Here is a 23,005-nt window from a genome sequence, read left to right as displayed (position 1 = left end):
TCTCTATATATTTTATTTTTTTTTAAATTTGTTATACTTCATAGAGATTTGATAGAGATATTCATAAATTTTTTATCTAATCTATTGTACTTTTTTTTTTATAAAATTAATTAAATTATAATGATATTTACTTATTTTTAAATTTCATTTTAAAAATCTCAAATTTATATACATGTATATTTAGCTATATACATATTTATGCATATGAATTCACGCTTCAGAATTATTTTTAAATCATCATTATAAAGAATTTTTTGAATAAAATTGAATAATTATCATTTATAATTGAATTTATATTTATATTGTAATAATCTTTTTTGATAGATGTCGCGAAGAATGCATTCTAAAATTAACTCGTATCATGCAGATACTACTTTGTCAATGTTCGAAAATATATAATTAAACAATACATATATTATTTGTGGTGAATCCTATTTTGGATTTATTCTGTAGATCGTCCATTTTAGGTTCGCGAAGTTTAAGAAAAATTTGTATAACGGATAAAGATTTGGTAATTCGATTAAACAAATTAAGATGAATACTTTAATTATAATATTAGAATATATTTATTAATACTTAATATATATTGATTTATTCATTTTATAACGATTAAAAAAAATATGATTAGTTATAAATTTAGATTATTATTTATTATTATTTATAAATTAGATTATTATATTTATTATATATATTGTAAATTTTGAAATGGTAAAATTTTCTTACATAACAGCATAACGTTGACGTCTAACAAAGTAATTGGACCAAAATGTTAAGATTTCCCGTGATAAAATTATCTACGGGATTACAGAATGGCAGATTTCCTACCGTAGGATTACATACGACATTGTGTAAATTTCAGCAAGAATTAGTAGAAGTATTCATAGATGACAAACCAGTTCAAGTTCCACCAGGAACAACTGTTTTGCAGGTAATATACCTTTTTTATTGATCAAATATTATTTATATTTAATATATTAATTTATTAATTTATATTTAGTATATTAATTTAAATGAAAATATTTAATAAAAAATTTTTACATTATTATTTAATGTCATATTTAGGCTGCTGCAAAAATAGGAGTAGAAATTCCTAGATTTTGTTATCATGAACGTTTAGCTGTAGCAGGAAATTGTAGAATGTGTCTTGTGGAAATTGAAAAACAGGTTAAGGTATTTATTCTTTTTCTTTTTAATATATGTCATATAGATATATATAACATATATATATATATATATGTTGATGAACAAATTAAATTCAATTAGAATTATATGTATTTTATTGTATAAATATTTAGCCTGTTGCAGCTTGTGCTATGCCAGTAATGAAAGGATGGAGAGTAAAAACCAATTCTGATTTAACTCGTAAAGCTCGGGAAGGTGTCATGGAATTTTTATTAGTAAATCATCCTTTAGATTGTCCTATTTGTGACCAAGGTGGTGAATGTGATTTACAAGATCAAAGTATGGCATTTGGTAGTGATCGGAGTAGGTTTGTTGATATTAATTATAGTGGTAAAAGAGCAGTTGAAGATAAAGATATTGGTCCTTTAATAAAGACAGTTATGACACGTTGTATTCATTGCACAAGATGTATTCGTTTTGCATCTGAAGTTGCTGGTATTGATGATTTAGGAACTACAGGTCGTGGAAATGACATGCAAGTATGTCCAACAATTTTTTATTCTTAGTTTTATTATTGGAATTATATCAACTATTACTAAATTTATTATAATAGGTAGGAACATATGTAGAAAAAATGTTTTTATCTGAGTTATCTGGTAATATTATTGATTTATGTCCTGTTGGAGCGTTAACAAGTAAACCATATGCTTTTGTTGCTCGTCCATGGGAAACACGTCGTACAGATAGTATTGATGTTCTTGATGCTGTTGGTAGTAATATAGTTATATCTCATAGGACGGGTGAAGTTTTGAGAATTTTACCAAGAGTTAATGAGGTACTGTTAATGTGATAACTCTTGATGAATATATTTATAAATGTTTTTCATGGTATACTATACAGGAAATAAATGAGGAATGGTTATCTGATAAAGCTCGTTTTTCTTATGATGGATTGAAACGTCAAAGGCTTATAACTCCTATGATAAAAATTAATGGAAAATTAGAAGCTGTTGAATGGGAAGATGCTCTTGTAGCAAGTATGTTATATATAATTATGATATTTTTAAATATTCTAAATTCTTAAATCTTATTATGTTTTTTTTTAAATAATTTTACCCAATATATATATGTATATATATATATTATATATAATACATTATTTATATATAATAGTATATTGAGATATTATATTATTTACTATATTAAGATAATATACTTTTTTTTAGCTGCTCAAGTTATTCGTAATATAGCCCCAAATAAATGTGCTGTAATTGCTGGAAAATTAGCTGATGCTGAAGCTCTTGTGGCTTTGAAAGATTTAGTAAATAGACTTGGCAGTGAAATTCTTGCAACAGAACAAAACTTTCCAAAGCATGGCACAGGTATTGATATAAGAAATAATTATTTACTAAATAACACAATTGCTGCAATAGAAGAGGCTGATGTTGTATTATTGATTGGTACTAATCCAAGATATGAAGCACCTTTAGTTAATACTCGAATAAGAAAAGGATATATTCACGGTGAACAAATTATTGCGCAAATTGGTCCGAAAATAGATTTAACTTATGATTATGAAGTAAGTGAAGAAACTCATAATATATATTTTGATATATCATTATTTTCTGTTAACTAATGTTTATTTAAAACCAATATTATTTAAATATTAGCATTTAGGTCAATCTCCAGAAATTATAACACAGTTAAAAAATGGTACTCATTCATTTTCAAGTACTTTAAAATCTGCTAAGAAACCTTTAATTATCTTGGGTGTTGAGCAATTAACTAGAAAAGATGGAGCAAAAATTTTATCTGAAACACAATTATTGGCACAAACTATAGGAGAAAACATAGAAGTAAGAAAAGAATGATAAAAATATCTTTTGTTATTACAATTATATGCATAATTATCATAGGAATGTTGATTATATATTTTTTATTAGGCTCCCAAAAAATGGAAAGTATTAAATATTCTTCATACAAATGCATCACAAGTGGCAGCTTTAGATGTGGGTTATTCATCATCTATTGAAGAAGTTAAAGAGCAACAACCGAAAATTCTTTTTTTGTTATCAGCTGACGATTCAAATATTAAAAAAGAAGATTTTCCGAATACTTTTATCGTATATATAGGTATATAAAAAATATTATTTATTATATATGTTATACTATGTAATAATATTATTTATTAACAAAACATAAATAATAATTTTTATTAATGGTAATGGTTTAGGTAGTCACGGTGATGAAGGAGCTTCAGTTGCAGATGTCATACTTCCTGGAGCTGCATATACTGAAAAAGTTGCAACATATGTAAATACAGAAGGTCGTGCACAACAAACTCAAGCTGCAATTACACCACCGGGTATGGCTCGACCAGATTGGAAAATCATACGAGCTCTTTCTGAAGTAATTTAGTTAATATATTATTATTATTTATATAAATATATTATTAATTTAATATCTTAAATTATTAAGATATTAAATATAAAGTGCAAGTTGGAGAAAAGAAAATAATTAATATTTTTATAGATTTGTGGAATTTGTTTGCCTTATGACAATTTGGCTGAAATAAGATCTAGATTGGAAGAAATAGCACCACATTTAATTAGATATGATACTATAGAATCAACTAATTATTTCACTCAAGTATTGGAATTATCAAAGGTAAATATTTTTTTAAATTTTTAAATTTTAAAAAATTTTTAAAAATAGTAAATAACATACTTTAATGAGATTTGCTATATAATAAATAATACTGATTTATATTTGATTTTTATAGGAAGTGTCAAGTTCATTGTCTTCTAATCCAATAGAAGTTAAACAGAAAACATTAGATAATTTTTTTATGACAGATGCAATATCTCGTGCTTCGCAAACAATGGCAAAATGTGTACAAGCAGTTATTAAGCAACGAGAAAACACCTTATAGACATACATATATATATATAAATTAGTACATATTGTATTATGGTAAATATGTAATAATATATAGTTTCATTAAATATATATAAATAATATTTAATTTAATAGAATATATATATATGTTTGTTAAAATTTTTATTTTTTAATTTAAAATATTTACGTGTAATAAGTTGGTATTTGGGAATCAAGAATGTTACGGCAAGGAATATACTTCTTTTTATTACTCATTGATACACAATATTTAATCTTATTTGTGGATATTTTCAAAATCAATTCTAATTCCTTGATTGCCTTTTATTATTTACAACATTTATTTTTATATCGTTTCGGAAATTATAAATATTCTGTATTTTATTTAATTCTTTAAGATATAAATTTAAATAATTTAATTAAATTTAATTTAAATCATTATGATTGATATCTATGTGTTTTCAATTAATGTTATTTAAATATTTATCCCTTTATTCATTAAATAAATTTTATTTTTTATAATATATAAAATAAAATATATATAGATATATTGGAATATTTTTAAAGAATCGATTCTAAAATAAACATAAAATTGATGTATAAAAATATTGATTGAATCTTATTAGTTAAATTAGACTTATAAATTAAAAACAATTTAAATTTATATTAGACAAAACAAGATAAAAATAGACTGAAACAACTTTTGTCACATTGCTATCTTGTTTTATTTCTGCTTCATTTCATCTAATGTAAACTTAAATATTTTAAAACTTGATATAAACAATTTTTTTATATATCATTTTTTGTATTTATTTTTTCTAAATTCTATATTTTAAAGATATTATATTATATAAATAATAATTATCTTGTACAATATAATATGTAATAAAAATAATATTTAATTTTTGTATTTATAATTTATCATGTTATAATAATGTTATAAGAAATCTATTGATTTATTATCAATAATTTATTATTTTAAACAAATGGAAGATAAAAACAAAAAAATAAAAAATCATCGAAATAAAAATTTTTTCATTATTATTACTTTTATAATTCTTTTTTAAAATTAGTCATATAGATCTTTACATCAATCAACACGATCAACAGAATTGATATATTCTGGTTGGTCATCAGTGTCTATTTCAATAGAACTTTCATCTGTTTCAATCTAAAGATGAAGAATAAATATTAAAATTATAAGCTGTTATTATTTATCTAAATGCATAAATATCTAAATATATACATAAAAGTTTTTTATGTAGAATTACATACTTTTTCACCTAATGCAACCAATCTTTCTTTGTAAAGTATAATTTTACTATCTTGTTCCGTTAAAAGTTCTAAAAGATCTTCTTGATCTTTTTTTAATTTCTCTAATTCCTCAGATTTTTCTTTTATTTTATATTCAAAATCATTTTCGTATTTTTTTATCATTGATGCATATTCTTCTAAACGATTTTCTAATTCTGTAATTAAAGTTTTATTCTTTTCTATTTCTTGTGTGCAAAGTTCATTGGTTGCAACATTATTGGATTCACTTTCTTCTAATAGTGAATTAGTTTGTGCTGCTCGTAAAACTAAATTTTGATCTTTTAAATGACTGACAGTTGATTGAAGATCATGTATCTGTGCCTATATTGAATAATATTATCAATCTTTAATTATAAATTATAATTATAAATTAAGGATTTATAAATTTTATTTCGTTATAAAATCTTATTTATAAATATATATACTATACTTCGAATTCGTGTTTTTCTTTAATGAGTGATTCTACAAGTTGATTAAGTTTCTGTATTTGAGAATCTTGTTCTCGAATAACTTCTTTATATTGTGTTTCTAAAATAGAGTCTGGTAATGTAGGAGTTGTTATTTGATTTTTATTATGTAAACTACTTCCGTCTAGAACAGACTTTATAATAACACCTAAAAATTGCAAATTCTAAAGTTTGCATTAACAAAATAATATAGAAATATGATTAGTAATTACCTTCTAATGTTTTTGATAATCTACAAAATTCATGATCTAATAAAAGTTCTGAAGGATTCTTTGCTGAAGGTTGAGGATGTTTTAAAGTTCTAGAATACACTTCATGTCTAGCAAGACCACTGATAGCATCTTGAAATCTTTCTAATCCTATTCTATTTTCTATTAAATTACATAATTTTTCCTAAAATAAAATAAGAAAAAAAATGTAATAATGTAATAAATGTAATATAGTTTTTTAATGTCTTGTTTTATTTATATCTTACAACTTCGTTACCTTTGTATAATTAGAAATACTGTTGTCATTAAAATGTACACACAATCCAATAAGCATGGCACACATACTTTGTAATAATGTTTCTTGCAAATCATCATTATTTTCCTGTGATGACAATAATGCTGTTAAATAAGCTATGGATGAATCGATAAGCAAAAATGATTTTACAGCTTTTAGACAATGTGCAATCCATCTGCAAAGTAATATTAGAAGACCTAATTTGCATTGTGTTTTATTTCCTTGTTGCAGTAACATGACACATTGTTGCATCAAAGTTACTGGTGGTTTTCCAATATTTGTTGCAAGCAATACACGTAATAATTGTTCTTTTTGTGTGTTGTCATCGATCAATGCATAAGACAATGCTACAGCAGAAAACCAATTTGATAAAGAATCCAAAGAAAATAGACCTCCACATAGCAGCTGTCCTAGCAATATTACATTTATAAAATATTTTTTATTCGTTTTATATTCCTATTATATTATATCATTTAATATATTTTGAAAAGAAAATTTATAAAATAAACGAAAATAGTTTTTCAAAAAAACAAACCTGTTGTCAATGATGGTACTTCATTTCCTTGAGGCAATAAAGTTTGAATAAGTTGACTTTGTCCTATTTCATTTTTATACAAAAAACATTGAAAACAGTAAAGAACGGAACATCTTAAAGCAAATGGCTGTTTTTCATTTACCATAGACATAAGTAAGACAACAATTGCAGGTCTAAAAAAAAACAAAAAATGTGCAAATTTTATAATATAGTAATGCAATAAATTTAAAATATTTGAATATTTTATTATTTAGTATTAGAGTACCTAGGAGGATTACTAGGTGCCATTACTCCAGCTAAAAATTCTTGGTTATTGGAATTTCCTCTAATAACTTCAGCTACTGTATTAATAGTTTCAGTCAAGACATCTGCAGGTACACCACTAGCCATCAATATATTACACAAAGCTTGTAAAAGTCCACATGCTTTCATAATCCGTTGACAATTTGATACTGCCTTTATATGTATATATCATAAATCAATACATTAGTTTTAAATATAAGATTTTTTTAACATTCAAATATGTAAGAAAAACAAGAAATATATATATTTATTATTTAAAGCAATTACCTGTGCAGGTCCACTTGGTGCTACTAATGCACGAATCACTTGGACCATACAATGAACATTTGATACTTTCTGTGGACTCCATGCACTTAGAGGATTATCATCAATTTCAGATGATATTTGAAACATTGGTGTTAATTTTTGAATATAACTGCCTAATATATATTGATTTATAATTATAATAATGATAATATTGATTTTCACATTGATATAATAAAATAATTAGTTTAATTATATGTACCTTCTTTAAAAAAATTTTGATTGCTTATATTACCCCTTAGAAGATTTAACATTAGTAATAAACAATCTTCAACAACAATACCACCTTCTACATTACCTTCTTGTGCAATGACATCAAAAATACGATCAAATGCATTTTCAAATGCAACAATTTTTTGAATATTTGCATTACCTTTTGTCAATTGAATAAGAAGTAATAAAACCTAAAATATTACAAAATATAATTTTTAATATATAAATTTTTAATTCAATAAACAAAACTTTTTATATTAGAAAATTATAAAAATGTACATCGTTACGTATAACTTCTCTACTATCACCAAGAAGATCCATTAATTTAGAAACACCCATAGGACTAACTAAAATTATTTCTTGTATATCTTTTAGTCTATTAGTAGACAAATACATCAATAATTTTAATGCTGGCCATCTAACTTTAAATTCAAATTCTTCCAAGAGTGTTAATACTAATCCTACACTATCTGTATTTTTAATAAATATTTCAGTAAATTGTTCTCCTATTTTATTATTGCGTCCATGCTTATCAACTGAAAATATATAAAAAATAATAAAATTTATATAAGCATATAATTATTATATTATATACGTAGATATTACCTTCTTCATCAAATGTCTTGGGATTTGTTATATTACAAAGAGTATCTAATGCCAAACCAATAATTTCACAATCAGTTCTATCCATTTCTAAAATTTGTCTCAATGCATCCATTCCTTGAGCTCCTACTTCAACACGGTAAGTTCGTGAAAGAGTTTTAAGTTCTCGACAAGCATCTCGTCTATCATTTAATAATGTCGATGATTGTAACCTGTCTACTAATCGCTCTACCTGTACAATTATTTTAATTAATTCATAACATAATGAAATACAATTGTTTAATTAAATAAAACAATAATATAATTAATAATTATTTTTTTACATGAAAATATTGTGACCATGTGTTAAAATACAACAAACACCATTTAAAAAGACTAAAAGTACAAAATTAATTTGTTAAAAAATTCAAAATACCGTATCACCGCCTGATAGTTCATTTTCTACAGATGCAGAACCCAAGACAGATTTTAAGCTACTTTTGAAATATTCCATTTTGTTGTTGTCAACTTAAAAATTGTAATATACGTCATAAGATGTCGATGACATTTTTCATTAAACTCACTGAACAAATGATGATTTAATAGAGGGCGTTAGTTACAAGAATTTTTCACAGTAATATGAAAAATCAACATATTTTAAAATAGAATTTTTGATAGACGATTATAATATAATGAATTTATAAAATTTTTTTATTAATAAAATCTTAAAATTATTATATATAATTTATATATAAAATAAATTAAAATTATTATATAAAAAATTATAGTAATATCAAGTAATATTATTACTTAAATATAAATAATAGTAATATTAAATAATATTATTTTGTTCTAAATATGATTTCAATATTCGCTGTATTTAAAATTGATATTTTATTTTCACAATTATTTTTTGTGATATAAAAATATTTGAATTTATTTATAAAAAATTTATAAAAAAACATATAAAGTTTATATAAACTTAAATAAATTGTAATCTATTGTAAAGTATGCATGATTACATTCATAATCAAATTATTGATTTAATAATTTATTATCATTAAAAATAATTGTCAAAAATAACAAATTTTGCAATTTATTTATTAAATATTATCATACTATCAACTTATGTTACTTTTTTATAAGTTACTTTATTTACTTTTCAAATAATATATATAATAACGTTTTATACAAAAATTAATATATCTATTATAAGTTTATGTTTTATGTAATTAAAGCTGAAATTTTATTTTAATAGAAATTTACATTTTTATATTTTAATGAAAAAACTTAAAAGTATAGATCTTGACAGATAGGTTAAAACATTAAATTAAAAAATATATGTTTATAAATCTTATATTTTTATCATAATTGGATTACTGATCATTAATCATCAAATTGATGTCATATTATAAAAGATGTTAATAATGTATTCGTGGACAATCTTTAGAATTTGAATTCTTTAACAAAAAAAAATAATTTGAATTTGATATGTCAGTATTTCTATTGTTTAATTATTATATAAAATGTTAATATAGTGTAAATGTAATCATAAAATATTTAAAAAACAATTTTATATACATTTAATTTTGAATTAATGAATTTCATCAATTAAGATTTCTAGATTTTACTTGCTAAAAAATATAAAAAAAAATCAAAATTTTTAATACTTCAAAATAAAGTTTAATTAAATTAAGAATAAATCAAATTTAAAGAAAAGATTAAGAGAAACGAATTGATGATTTTAAAATATCATAATAACAATATAATTTTAATTATAAAATATAATTTTAATATAAAATGTGAATTGAAATTTTTGATTTGAATCAAAATTTTGAATCGAAAAAATTAAAAAAAAAAATTTATATTATCCGCTAACATTCATTATATTCATATTCTTTTAGTATACACATATGTATGAATCTATGCAATCATATGAGCGCATGCGCATACTATATTATACATATATAGATATAGTATGGAAATATTTTTTATCGATATATGTATAAACTACTTGATATTAAAATAAAATCTGTTGATTTAATTATTAATTATAAGATTATTTTATGTATAAAAATTATTAGAAAAATTATTAGAATAATTTTATTTCAATTCAAATTGATTCAAAGCAATTTTTATTAATATTACATCAGAAAGAAAAAAAATTAGCAATTATAAAATTTATTATTCTTTTAGAGCAAAATGTTATTCGTTTCTTGAAATATAAATAGTATAAATAAAATTGATTCAAAAAATTACTTACTTTTGAAAATAGTAAGTAGAATAAATTCTGTAATAAAATAAATTTAATAATAGATCAATTTGTTTATCTATATATATTTTCTTTTGATTAATTCTATTATTAATAATTTTAAATGAATAAAACAAATGAATAAAAACAAATTATCTTTTAAAATTATTTAATGAAAAAATAAATATTTTTGCATGAAACATGAATTCACGTAAGGTAGCAATCAAGCAACATATATTGTATACGTATTGAACGTATAATGTATGATAGAAAAGCAGTTGTATCATCGTTCATGTTAGTTCTATTTTTATAAAGAGTAGATAAAAACACAAGAAGGGCTAAGTATTTAAAATATGAGAAACTATTATTATATTTGTGTACGAATATTATCTTTTCTTCTACTTTTATGTGAAAATTTTTAAGTATTTATATATTTTTATGCTAGCTAAAAAATTTTGTTATTAAAATAAAATTTTATTATAAAATAAACTTAGGATTAAACTAACAATCAAATCTTGATATAATTTTTATAATATTCATATTTAATGAATACCTAAATATATGTTTTTTATTAATTTATACAGAAATACTGATTAATACATGCTTTAATTTTTTTACAATTTCAATTCACACTTCCATTTTAATATTATTACTATTATTACTGGCATTAACTATTATGTAGTCATCATCAATTATTAGCCAGCCATTTTTTGTATCGATGACTACTTAGTTACTTATTATATGTTGTTCATACATATGTAGAACATGAATGCAAATTTTTATTAATTGTTATAAAAATATAATTTTTATAATAATATATTGGATAATCAAAAAATAATTAAAAAAAGTAATATTTGATTATCTTTACTGAAATAGATTTATTATATCGAAAATATACCGTATTCTATAAAATTATATATAACATAATCTTTTAAAATAAAACTACAAATAAAAAATATATATATATATTTTAAGACATATTATATATAAAAAAAATTAAGAATATAAAAATATATTTTTTTAAAAATGAATATTTTGAGAAATGTAATTTTCATTTTAATTATTTAATTTTATTCTTACAAATATCAATTGTTTGTATTTTAAGTGAGGATATAAATGATAGTATGATTTAATGAAAGATATATTTACATTATTAGATCTTATTACAAAGAAAAAAAAAACAATATCGATGACTTATTTTAAAAAATAGAAAAAGAAGAATCTAAAAAGATTAATCATCAAATAATAATAATAGAATAAATAAAGATACAATCAAAAATAATCTAGAAATAATTAAAATATAGAAATGTTTAATAAAAAGATTATTATTACTTTTTAATTGATTTTAAAAATATTATAAATTAAAAATGTTAAAAAGTTAATTATAAAGAATGTATTTATTAAATTGCGTACATAATTAATTAAAATTATTCTACTAATATTTTAATAATTAAACAAAAATTTTTTGCAGTTAGATTTTAGAAAAATAACAAAAAAGTAAATGGATTAAAATAAAAAAAAAGAACATAATAATGTTGAAAATACTATGTGATTAAGTTGAAATGAGATGTTTTGGACAATCAGAAGAAATGGAGGAAAGCATATGTATTAAGAACCGAAGATATCCGAACGACAAGAAACGGAAACACCCGAAGTGGATGCAGTGCGAAACATCACGTAGCTGGTGTTGCTAGGCGGTCTGTTAAAGAACGATGGAAGGGAAAAATTAAGAAGGAGGGGAGTGTTTATATAAAAGACGCGTCATCATTGGTCGACAAATCAGTTGTATCGGTCTAAAGCATGATGTAAGTAGAGATGTGTTGTATTTGACGATATAGTGTTGCAGTTTCCAGTGAAAGTTAAAGAGAAAGGATAGTTACGATTGTACTGATATTTATATTTAAATAATTAAAAAGAGTGATTTTGTCGGCTTTATAAAAATTGTTGAATTATTATTAGTGAAAATATAATATTGAAGCATTGAATACATTCATAGTATTGAAGAAATAATATAGTGTATTTATATTGTGTATTTCAAGAAGGTCATTGTGACATTAACCGTATCCTGTGCTATTTGTGTATGTGTAATATCTTTCGACATGGAAGTTTTACCATGTCCTGTAAATGTGAATTTTAGTAACACGAGAGGTATATTTTTCTACTATTTATTGTTTCAATAGATTTTCATAATTTAGTACAACTAATTTTCTTTTTTTCAAATTTGATTTTTTTTTCTATTGTATTACATCTGTACATATATACAATATATATATATATACATATATATATATATATATATATATATATATATATATATATATATATATATATTATACTCACCTTTATTAAGAGACAATAATCGATATTATTATTATGAAATTATTTAAGTTTTCTAAATCAACTAATTTTTTATAGAATAAATGAGTATGATATTTCATTTTAATGTGCGGTATTTATTTTTTATTTCTAAAACATTTGAAGATTACTTTAGAATTTTTTCACTTATTTAATTATTTTTTTTTTCGTTCTATCACGCTTGCAATATATATATATAAATCTATATAAAATTGAACAGAATATATGTAATTCATAATTATTCTTTTTTTTTTTTGAAAAAGAAGAGAATTTCTTTAAAAAAAAAAAATAAACGAACAATATTATAATAATTATATATACTATAAGAAATGTTTTACTTTACAATATCAAAAAAATTTTAACTTTCTAAGTTATTCGGTTACCGGTACAACCGGCCGGTTGTCATGTAATATTTATATAGATGTTTATATTCATGCATGCGTGCGCATTTAATAAATGCACTTGCTTATTATTAGATCTGTAAAAATACATAAGATAAATATACATATTTATTATTATTATTATTATTATTATTATTATTGTTAATTATATAAACGTGACATTAGAATTTATTATATAATTATGAAAATTTTATTATATAAGTATGAAAATTCGTATGTAAAAAGAAGAAAACAAAAGTAACGATATAATTATAATTAATTAAATACGTTTATTATTATAGTTGGAACAGCTGAAGAATTTGATGGAGCCTGCCAGGCTCTAGCAAAACGATTGGAAGTTGAATTAAGAAGAGCGAAGCATGTACAGTTAGCATGTGGCGAAGTTTTGTTACCTGCTGATCTTTTGCCAAGAATAGCTAAAAATGTACTTAGCATGGCTGAAAATGAACCTTGTGGTCTTAGGTAAGTTTTGATATTATGTTTAGTAGTAATATTTTTTTTTTTCTCCAAGTGCATAGATATATTTTCATATATTATTTTTATTACAGAGGATGTACATTGTTTATTAGTTTTGAAACGGACAATGTATGTAGAAAACTATCAAAAATACAATGTGATCCTAATACAGTATCTACTTTTGAACTTTATTTAACTTTGAAACAAGATCATACATCTTGGCATATTCTGTTACCTCAGTTTCTAAAGTAAGTCAAATCACAATAATGAATAATAATTTATGAATATAAATATATACTATTGATTTGTTTATTTTTCTTTTTAGAAATCTTACACGAGGAGGTACTATTATGATCAGTAGAGATTTTACTTTGGAGAAAAAAAAATTATATAGATCATATCAACAAGTGTAATGAATAAGATCTGAGAATCATTGATTAATTTTCTTGATAAACATGATTATTCTAAGCTCTTCTAACTATAGGTGGGCTCCAACATGGCTATTTTTATTTTCCGAAGATGGATTTTTGTGATTTACATTTATTTTACAATATATTTGATTTAAAGGTAACCAAAATAATCAGAAAAATAAAAATAATAAAAAGAAGATAAACATGTGAGATACAAGATAGAACGAGAAGGGGCGAAATTTATGGGTTTTAACAATTGTGATAGTAAAAAAAATTTGTAATACTATTAAGTCTGGAAAGTTTCTTTACGTGATATCTAGATCTTATATTGCCTAACATTCGTAACTCAGTTTGAATAGTGTTTTTTTAAAAATATAAACATATCTGATCAAATGATATTATAGATTAAAATATATTTCTTTAAATATATGTTGATATATTTTGTAAATTAATTTTAAAAACATTAGATAAAAATTTCTAGATTCTCGTAAAGAGACATTTTTTCATAAGAGATATATCTTCATTCAAAGAAGAAATGACTCGTCATATAAGACTTGTAATAATAATTTTCCTGCATTTATACGTAATAATGCGGTAAAATTTAAATCAAGTTTTGCTAGCAAGAATTATTATTCTTGCTGAATGATAAAACTAGTAGTAGTAGTAGAAATAATGTATACATGTGTTATATACTTATAAGCTTCAAAAATACCAATGGATATCTAAAGTAATTTCGTTTGATACAAATTTTGTATATTTTTCTTCTGCGACATCCTTTTTTTTATATATCGATTATTAATCGATATATATCTATATAATTTTACCCACTTATAATAAGTGGATATAGTTATATTCATTTCTTTATTTATCTACACATATACACATATATATTCAATCCTACTGAAATTTTTTTTTTCCTCTAAAAAAAATTATAATAATCTTAGGTATTGATTGGTATTAATCTTGTGATATTAATAAAAAGAAAAAAAATCGCAATTTACAAAATACAAATCTACAATTTCAAAGATTGCAACATTTATAAAATTATATATAATATATATAATATCTATAATATTAAGAAGAATAATTTGTTTAATTATCATATAATTCATTGTCATCATTTTGTATAATCATGTTATTGACTAGTTATATTTTAATTTCGAAATTTAAAATAATTTAAAGACAAAAAAAAAATATAGAATAATCACGCGTATAACTTTATAAGACTGATCAGCGTTAGAATTTTTCAGACAATGTTTATACGCGTTCAAAAACAATTGAAATGATAAAAATTGAAATATTGAATCACACATCGAATACGTTATAATTTGAAAAAATAGATTATGTTTATACGAGTTTCGTAAATTAAAAAATAATTATAAAAAATACGATTTTTTTGCATTTGCTAAGATAACAACAAAAACCAAGAAAAAAAGAAAGAATGCACGATGTTCGTGATTCATTTTATTATATAGGAGTATTCAGAGTATAAAATGCGGTTATATATTTTTTGTACTTCGTTAAGGACAGAAGTATAACACGGGAAAAAGAATGCGTGTATTTGCACGTGTGTGTGTGCATATATTTAATTTTTTTTATACTTAATATATCGTTAAATATTATTTGCTTAAAAAAAAAAAATATGGCAGAAAGTGAAGTAACAAAAATAGAAATTTTAAAAATTATATTTAATATTGTTTTTATTCATTTTCCTCATTTTTCAATTTAAATTTATTTAAATTATCGCGTATATTCGACTTTTTGAATTATAAATTTATTTTAAAAACTTATAATAAGTATTTTCGTTATTATATAAAGTATTTTCGTTATATTGGATATTATATTTGTTCTTTTATCATAATCTTACGTATCTATAAAATATTTAATTTTTTTTTCAATTTTATTATTGATATGAATTTTAATTTGTAATTTTAATAATAAATAAAAAAATAAGAATCTATATCTTTTTACCTGTACACTAGAATTATTTAATTCATTTTATAGAATTGTTTGAATCAAGTTGTTTGGTATGATCTGGTAAAATTGTATACAAGACTTCTATTCTGAAAGATATAATTTTTCATAATTTTATAAAATTTTTTTTTATAAATTATATGAAAATTTTTGAAATAATAAATAAATTTCCATCTTAATTTTTTTTTTTTGAAAAATTTAAATATTACCTATTTGATAATGGCTGAAATTGCACTATTTCTTTATCATATAATGCAATTGTTTCATTTTGTTGTAAATTTTTTGATAATCGAGAAATATCTGTTATATCTTCCTGTTTATTTTTAGGATTGCTGTTAGAATTGCTCTTATGATTATTTCCATTGTATTTGAAATTTTTTTCAAAAATATTAATTTTATTTTTTTCAATATTATTTAACTTATCATTTTTATTTTCTGTTGGATTATTTACAATATATTGTTCATTCAAAGATAAAGAATAGATTTTTTTTTTTAAATAACGATTTGTTTTTTTCATTTCATGAATTACATTATGCAATTTTTTTGCTTTAGAAGATGTTATTATTTTTTCTTTATTTGGTTTCAATTTTTCTGTGTTAATATGTTTTGATTTTATTTGATGTTGTTTCTTTTTGTCAACATAATGATTCGAAAGTTTTATAGAAGTTATTGATGGGAACAGCGGAGAAATAAGTATCTGTGGAGATGGTCTTTGTGTTAAAATTTGCGAAACATTTTTAAATATCCAAGAATCCATTGGCAAAGATTGGGGTTCAATATCAACAATCAAATGTATTGCTTTTCCAGTTATGTAATGAGTCTGATAAGAATCTAATGTTGAAAATACCCACTAGAAAATAAATAAGCAGAAAGCAAACAAAATAAATGAATATTAAAAAAATTTAGAAAATCAATACTCGCATTGAATAAACGAAGCCAAACTATACGGGCACATTGACTATTAAATTCGAACAGTTTCTTTTCAAAATGATTTTTCTCAAGGCCATTTGCGATTACTTCACTAATAATTTCTTCACGAATATGAGCAATTCGATGATCCTGTAATTGATCCTGTAAGAATTCTTGCCACTTCTGTTCTCGGATATTAGACGGAATCAAATGATACATGCTTATTAATTTCGTTGATAATCCAGCCAACTAAAAATAATATTGTTTTTTACATATAATGAATTCATTTTTTTTTCATTCATTAATTTCAATTTTATAAGAAAATATTGAATAATATTGGAATTAATAATATTACATAGTTTAGATTTTTTAATACATTAATTTTATAAGAGTTAATGTATAATATATTGTGTGTATGTAATTGTATCAATATTATTTTGTAAATATAACACGTTATAATTTTGCACACAATATATAATTAATTATATATAATTAAATTATATTTAGTTAAAAGTTAAATATTTCATTTATTTATTGTCTCAAAGTATTTTCTTTCTCTTCATACAGAATGTACAATAATATTGTTATATTGGATATTGATATTGAATGTACAATAATTTGCATTATAAATAATTAATATTATTGAAGAAAAATTTTTTCATAATCAAGGAAATTATATCATCATCAGTGTTTTTTTATATCTGATAATAAATTCAAAAAATGATATATATATACGCATGTTATAATATATGAACGAATTATAATTATAGATAGATTAAAAAATTCACAAAATATATTTAATATTATCCTCAAAATATAATTTATAATTTTAATTTGATTTCGATTTTGATAGAAATATTTAATGAATATTTTTTTCTCACATTGATTGCAAAAAAATGATTTTAATTATATAAAATAATTTATATTACCTTATGAAGTAAATAAATTTGAAGGGACAATAATATATTTATGATTATTTTTTTCTCGATTTCTAATTTATAATATTATTATTTAATAATTATAGTTTTTTTTTTTTTACAGATATTAATGAATATTACACAAAACGACAATTCAAAACAAAAGAGCAAATCTTTTGTACTTCAACTATTCTATATCCAACTAACATTCCTTTCGTGAATGAACACAAATGACGATAAGATGACATAAGATCATTCGATATCGTGAAAATTCACGATAAAATAATACTGATTTCCTTGTATTGATCGTGCTTTTCTTTTAGTTATTAAATGGTACTCATTCTTCTACCTCTATATCGCATATTTAATTCAACTATGTGAGAAGATAGAAAAAGAAAAATAGAAGAATACGGTAGAAGAAAAAGGTTAGAAAAAAATAGTCGAATTCTAATTGATTAACAATGAAAAATATTTCTGTTTTAATTCACGACACTATTTATGATACCACCGGAAACAGGAAGACCAGTTTCTCCCATTAAGGCCAGATCTATTTCTCTTGCGGCTTGTCTACCTTCTGTGATTGCCCAAACTACCAAAGATTGTCCACGCCGGCAATCTATGCAAAACAAAAATATTTAATATTATCACTTAATGAAATACATAAAGAAAAAAAATCATTCTATCATTTTTAATATTTTTCAAAACTAATGCAATGTATTTAAGTATTTATATACATATAAATATAATATAATTATATAAATATTTTTCTTAATAATGTAAAATGTAGAAGATTAACCGCAGTTTACATTTTTTTTCATATAAAGAAAATTTGATTTTTTTTATATGAAAAAAACTTTGATAATAGATATAACCAATAAGTTTTTTATTGTTTGAGAATTACTATATTTACAAAAATATTTCAAAGAAGATAATCATTTTTTTCAATATTTTATTTCAATAATTTTTTCAATATTTTATAAAATTTTAAATTTGATTTATTGTCATAAGATTTATTTTATAGAGATACTTATGCTATTTTGAAGTTATTCAATTTTTGGAATAATCAATATGAATATCATCAATATGAATAAAAATTTATAATAATAATTTTTGTCTTGATATTTTAAATATCATAAATATTTACATATAATATAAAATAATATATAATCATAAGTATCACTCTATTAAACTTCGACTCGAAGAAAATAAGATTAAATTTTAGTCTCGTTAGTAAATTAAAAATAAAATAATTTCAATCTTGATTTTATAAAAAGATTATTATTATATAATGCAAATGACAAAAATATTGAAAAAAATTATTTTCTTTAAAATATTTTGATAATATAGCAAAAATCAATATATTTTATCTATTTATTTTTTAAATCTAATATTATCTTTGCATATTACAATAATTAAGCAACCTTTTTAATGACCAATAGATTCATATATCGTTATTTGCTGCCTACGAATTATCGATCATAGTGAATGGTGAAACAATAGTAAATATGTTAAAATATATTAAAACGATATTTACTTGGCATTTATAATTATTATTTATTATATGTAAACATGTACTCAAATATATAGATGAGACATTGATACATTATCTTTTGACTTAGGAAATAAAAACTAAAGCGAGTATTAATTAAATAGTTAACACATAGTATTGATAATATACATACATACAAATATACAAATATATACGAAGATACATTGACGAAGATTCGAATATCTGTAGCTAGCATAACATGTTAGCTAATTTTTATGGATAGATTCAGAACACAAAAATTTTTCTATTGTCAAAGTAATTATTATTGATATGTTTTATCGAACTTGTGCTATCATTTTGATGCATCCACTTTTCAGAAATGAATCAAATTTGTTGCAAAAAATATTTTACATAGAGTAAATTTTTACATTGTATCTCGAGAAATATTGAAAATCATAAATATATTGTCATTTTGTTTCGGAATATATATATCTTAAAATCAAATGTAGAAAAATAATTTAAATGTATTATAACCAAATATAAAATTACCATGTTAGTTCCAAACATGGGCTGATCGATATTTAGATTATTTTTTGATATATATTTCAGGATATTCTAGAATTATTCCAGTATATTTGACAAAATAAAAGAGAATATGAAAAAAGAAACTATTATAGTATTATAACTATTCTAATTAGAAAGAGAAAAAGATGAAGATTTTAAGTATTTTAGCATAATACTTCAAATTTTAAATAAAAAACTGGATTTTATAACTCAAGCAGCTGATATTAAATTCTATAGGAAAATATTAAATCTATAGAAGGGAAATTATTCTAATATCTTATTTGAACAAAGAAATCTAAGAAAAGCTAATTAAATACTTGCTTGTTAGAAAGTAAAAATTCTTCAGATATGTTTATAGGAATTCGATGGATGGTATCAGTTTTCAATTTAATATAGTTTATAAATTATTTTTCAAATTGCTAAATTTATTAATAGCACTAGATAAATTTTTTTTTGAAAGTATAAAAATAGTTTATTTTTTCATAAATCATACGGAACATTTTTTGTTAGACCATTTAATAAAGAAAATGTTTAAATTTTTTTTAATATTTTAGAAGAAATGTATAAAAAATAGAAATCTTTTTTTCATAAAGAAATACTATCCACGGTATAAATAAAATTTTATTAAAATATAAAATAAAATCTTTCATGTTATAAGAAAAGATAAAAAGTAAATAGGTTTAACAAAAGTTTCTGCAGAAAAAGATTGTATAATAACTATAATTGCCATATGAATGTTTTTAGATATTTCATTCTTTCTTTTCAGGAAAGAACATGATCTAAATATTGATGAAAAAATATCTTTCAGATTTGGATTGGCAGAACCCATCCTTTTGAATTCAAAATCATTATTTGATTGAAAATCTTGATTCAAAGATTATTAAGTTATTAGTTTTACTGATTTTAAATATTATAATCAAATGTTCATGTTTTAATATAATTGATATGATTAGAATAATAATAATAATAATAATTTTTTTCTTTTTATTTCATGGATAAACTCGTTTGGATAATTTATGGGATCATTAAAATCTTATTATATATATAATGAAGAAATAAAATGACTTCAAACATTGAAATCGTTCTGTTTCACCATATGGAGCTGTTTGAAAAAGGCAGACTAAAGAAATTACAATAAATAGATTTAAAGCAAGAATATTTTTTTTAATAATAATTTTTTAGTTTTTTTAGATTGAAATAAAGAAGACATAATATAATATTGCAGATATAATTCCTAATTTCACTTCGTTAAAATATATATGCTTTGGTATATTATCTGAAACTTATTCAATTATTTTTTCCTACTTCAAGTAAATTTTTTTGATATTTTTCTAATTCTTTTCTTTTAAAAAAATTGAAGCTGCTAAATTATAAATTCTCTATTATTACAGAATAATTATCTGTTTGTATTCTCTAATTATCTGTTATTTCTAAAATGTTCTATAAAGAAGCGTTGTCTCTACTTTGAATTCATTAAAAAAAAAAGAAATAAAAAAAAGTTAGAATTTGATGATTTTAAAAATTATAATAAAATCAAAACAAAAAAAATGAAAATGCAAATAATAAAATAAATGGAAATAAAAAACAAAATGGAAACAGTTGCGTTATTAAGAAATTTAGAAGATGATGTTAATCAGAATGACAAAAGCGAAATTCATTAGAGGACATTCCTTGTAATATATATATGTAATCCAGTTGTATATATTGTATATTTTGTGATGAATTTTCGAATTCGGACTCACAAGAAAAATTTTGAATAAAATATTTTCAATTTCATATAATGATTATATGTATTGAAATATATACGTAAATATTTTAAATAGCAATTAAATTAATTTATCTACATTTTAAATATATTTTTAAATATTTTAATTCAAAATATGTAGTTTTTTATCAATAACTCAATTATTTTATCAATAACTTATACCATATTTAGATCACTTCACTTTTTCGTGAAAAAGTGAAGATTTTAAATATATAATTTACAATATATATTGTTTTTCTTTAATGTATTTTGATTTTATATTGTAAAGTAAACATATTTTTAATATCCATTGAAGTGTTATATTTAAAAAATTTTTAACAATAAATCCTGAAATAAAACTGCTAGCTCATATTTAGATCATCTCTTCTAGTGTAATATTATCTTGCTGAGAAAATAATTTTACAATAATTGGAAATTTAATATAATCAACAATTAGATAAATTTCACAATCTGGATCGACACAAAATTTGGAAAGATAATAAAAGAGGAAATAGTTCAATTAATCCGAAAAGTTTATTCGGAAATTGGATACTAATTATAAATAGCCAATCATTATTATTTTATAAAAATATTATTGATATTTATTATTAATCAAAGGAATGACTATATTTCGAAATTCAATTTTGCATATTTTGCTTTTTATAGAAACTCTTTTTAAATTGTAATTTAATATTTATTTATTTAAAGCATGTTTATAATAATAATATAATAATAATAAAATAATAGCATAATTACATATAAATAATCACATTTGCCAAATGTTCTGCAAATTAGATTTTTTTCTACTTTTTCCTGCTCGTATTTGACATCATACTTAATATGGTAAGTCCAATGTATTTAATTTATAAAACGAATGATTAGATTTTTGAAATGTGTTCTAAATAGAATATTTTATAGATAGTAAAATCGATATAGTTAGATATTAATGACTATTTGATACTCGATGATATATATAATGAAGATTATTTTATTTTAATTAGTAATATCTAGAGGGAGTGTTAATTATTAACTTATAATAAGATAAATATAATTAATAACAATTGTACTTTTTAATATAAAAAATATGTAAGTAAATAAGTGTAAGTATAGATTTTACTTAATATCTACTTCTCGAATAAATGATTCGGATTGATCGAATTATCATATTTAGACGATATTATTTGTGAATTTATTAGTAATAATAAAAAGGATTATTTGTTGACCCTAATTACCAATATTTCGAGTAATATTTAATATTGTTAAATATCTATTATAAAGAATGTTAATATATTTGTAGA

The 23,005-nt window shown here is 21.5% G+C and overlaps 5 protein-coding genes across 18 annotated transcripts in view; 2 read left to right on the top strand and 3 right to left on the bottom strand.

Moving 5' to 3' along the window:
• Positions 1-86: 86 nt before the first annotated feature.
• Positions 87-4,466, top strand: ND-75 (NADH dehydrogenase (ubiquinone) 75 kDa subunit). Its single transcript, XM_003693388.4, has 12 exons — positions 87-511; positions 731-928; positions 1,063-1,170; positions 1,296-1,661; positions 1,736-1,957; positions 2,023-2,158; positions 2,348-2,700; positions 2,792-2,977; positions 3,065-3,254; positions 3,355-3,530; positions 3,654-3,788; positions 3,904-4,466. Exons 2-12 carry the CDS (start codon positions 767-769, stop codon positions 4,051-4,053), a joined length of 2,184 nt encoding a protein of 727 aa, XP_003693436.3. The 5' UTR covers positions 87-511; positions 731-766; the 3' UTR covers positions 4,054-4,466.
• Positions 4,467-5,031: 565 nt separating this feature from the next.
• Positions 5,032-8,840, bottom strand: p115 (general vesicular transport factor p115). Of its 2 annotated transcripts, none has more exons than XM_012486153.3 (12): positions 8,674-8,840; positions 8,262-8,490; positions 7,935-8,191; positions 7,645-7,846; positions 7,407-7,558; positions 7,102-7,292; positions 6,837-7,009; positions 6,284-6,711; positions 6,010-6,190; positions 5,761-5,945; positions 5,292-5,651; positions 5,032-5,187 (listed from the first exon to the last, which is right to left on the bottom strand). In XM_012486153.3, the coding sequence occupies exons 1-12, from the start codon at positions 8,749-8,751 to the stop codon at positions 5,107-5,109; spliced, it is 2,517 nt and encodes an 838-aa protein (XP_012341607.2). In that variant the 5' UTR covers positions 8,752-8,840; the 3' UTR covers positions 5,032-5,106. The 2 variants fall into 2 exon arrangements, with proteins under 2 accessions (XP_012341607.2, XP_086770172.1); XM_086914046.1 differs by having other exon boundaries at positions 8,262-8,486; positions 8,674-8,829.
• A 1,917-nt stretch (positions 8,841-10,757) lies between these two features.
• LOC100863807 (protein charybde) lies at positions 10,758-15,795 on the top strand. Of its 2 annotated transcripts, XR_015294092.1 has the most exons (6): positions 10,758-10,865; positions 11,960-12,636; positions 13,526-13,706; positions 13,793-13,948; positions 14,026-14,184; positions 14,268-15,795. XR_015294092.1 is itself a non-coding variant. In XM_012486155.3 (5 exons), the coding sequence occupies exons 2-5, from the start codon at positions 12,588-12,590 to the stop codon at positions 14,111-14,113; spliced, it is 474 nt and encodes a 157-aa protein (XP_012341609.1). In that variant the 5' UTR covers positions 10,758-10,865; positions 11,960-12,587; the 3' UTR covers positions 14,114-15,795. The 2 variants fall into 2 exon arrangements, 1 of the variants encoding a protein (XP_012341609.1); XM_012486155.3 differs by having other exon boundaries at positions 14,026-15,795.
• Positions 15,793-18,121, bottom strand: LOC147656625 (uncharacterized). The gene is made up of 4 exons (XM_086914045.1): positions 17,923-18,121; positions 16,294-17,242; positions 16,082-16,173; positions 15,793-15,981 (listed from the first exon to the last, which is right to left on the bottom strand). The coding sequence occupies exons 2-3, from the start codon at positions 16,839-16,841 to the stop codon at positions 16,104-16,106; spliced, it is 618 nt and encodes a 205-aa protein (XP_086770171.1). The 5' UTR covers positions 16,842-17,242; positions 17,923-18,121; the 3' UTR covers positions 15,793-15,981; positions 16,082-16,103.
• LOC100863333 (uncharacterized) overlaps positions 17,501-23,005 on the bottom strand; it is a 43,234-nt gene continuing 37,729 nt past the window's right edge. For all 12 annotated transcript variants that reach the window (XM_086914037.1, XM_086914033.1, XM_086914038.1 and 9 more), the window contains one exon: positions 17,501-18,526. In XM_086914037.1, coding sequence (XP_086770163.1) covers positions 18,390-18,526 — 137 coding nt within the window. In that variant the 3' untranslated portion in view covers positions 17,501-18,389. The remainder of the gene's footprint in view (positions 18,527-23,005) is intronic.

This window comes from Apis florea, unplaced genomic scaffold, assembly GCF_048593485.1.
Source record: "Apis florea isolate Af1SG1 unplaced genomic scaffold, ASM4859348v1 contig_3571_pilon, whole genome shotgun sequence".
Taxonomy (NCBI): domain Eukaryota; kingdom Metazoa; phylum Arthropoda; class Insecta; order Hymenoptera; family Apidae; genus Apis; species Apis florea.
Note: the sequence above shows the minus strand (reverse complement) of the source record. Positions and strands in the feature narration are given on the sequence as shown.

Coding starts and splice junctions, on each gene's coding strand:
- LOC100863807 (XM_012486155.3), top strand. CDS start 12,588: ATGGAAGTTTTACCATGTCCTGTAAATGTGAATTTTAGTAACACGAGA. Junction 12,637..13,525: donor GAATTTTAGTAACACGAGAG/GTATATTTTTCT, acceptor TTATTATTATAG/TTGGAACAGCTGAAGAATTT. Junction 13,707..13,792: donor AATGAACCTTGTGGTCTTAG/GTAAGTTTTGAT, acceptor TTTTTATTACAG/AGGATGTACATTGTTTATTA.
- p115 (XM_012486153.3), bottom strand. CDS start 8,751: ATGGAATATTTCAAAAGTAGCTTAAAATCTGTCTTGGGTTCTGCATCT. Junction 6,712..6,836: donor AGTACCATCATTGACAACAG/GTTTGTTTTTTT, acceptor TAATATTGCTAG/GACAGCTGCTATGTGGAGGT. Junction 5,946..6,009: donor ATTATCAAAAACATTAGAAG/GTAATTACTAAT, acceptor TGCAATTTTTAG/GTGTTATTATAAAGTCTGTT.
- ND-75 (XM_003693388.4), top strand. CDS start 767: ATGTTAAGATTTCCCGTGATAAAATTATCTACGGGATTACAGAATGGC. Junction 2,701..2,791: donor ATTTAACTTATGATTATGAA/GTAAGTGAAGAA, acceptor TTTAAATATTAG/CATTTAGGTCAATCTCCAGA. Junction 2,978..3,064: donor CTATAGGAGAAAACATAGAA/GTAAGAAAAGAA, acceptor ATTTTTTATTAG/GCTCCCAAAAAATGGAAAGT.
- LOC147656625 (XM_086914045.1), bottom strand. CDS start 16,841: ATGGATTCTTGGATATTTAAAAATGTTTCGCAAATTTTAACACAAAGA. Junction 16,174..16,293: donor TTTCAGCCATTATCAAATAG/GTAATATTTAAA, acceptor TATATCTTTCAG/AATAGAAGTCTTGTATACAA.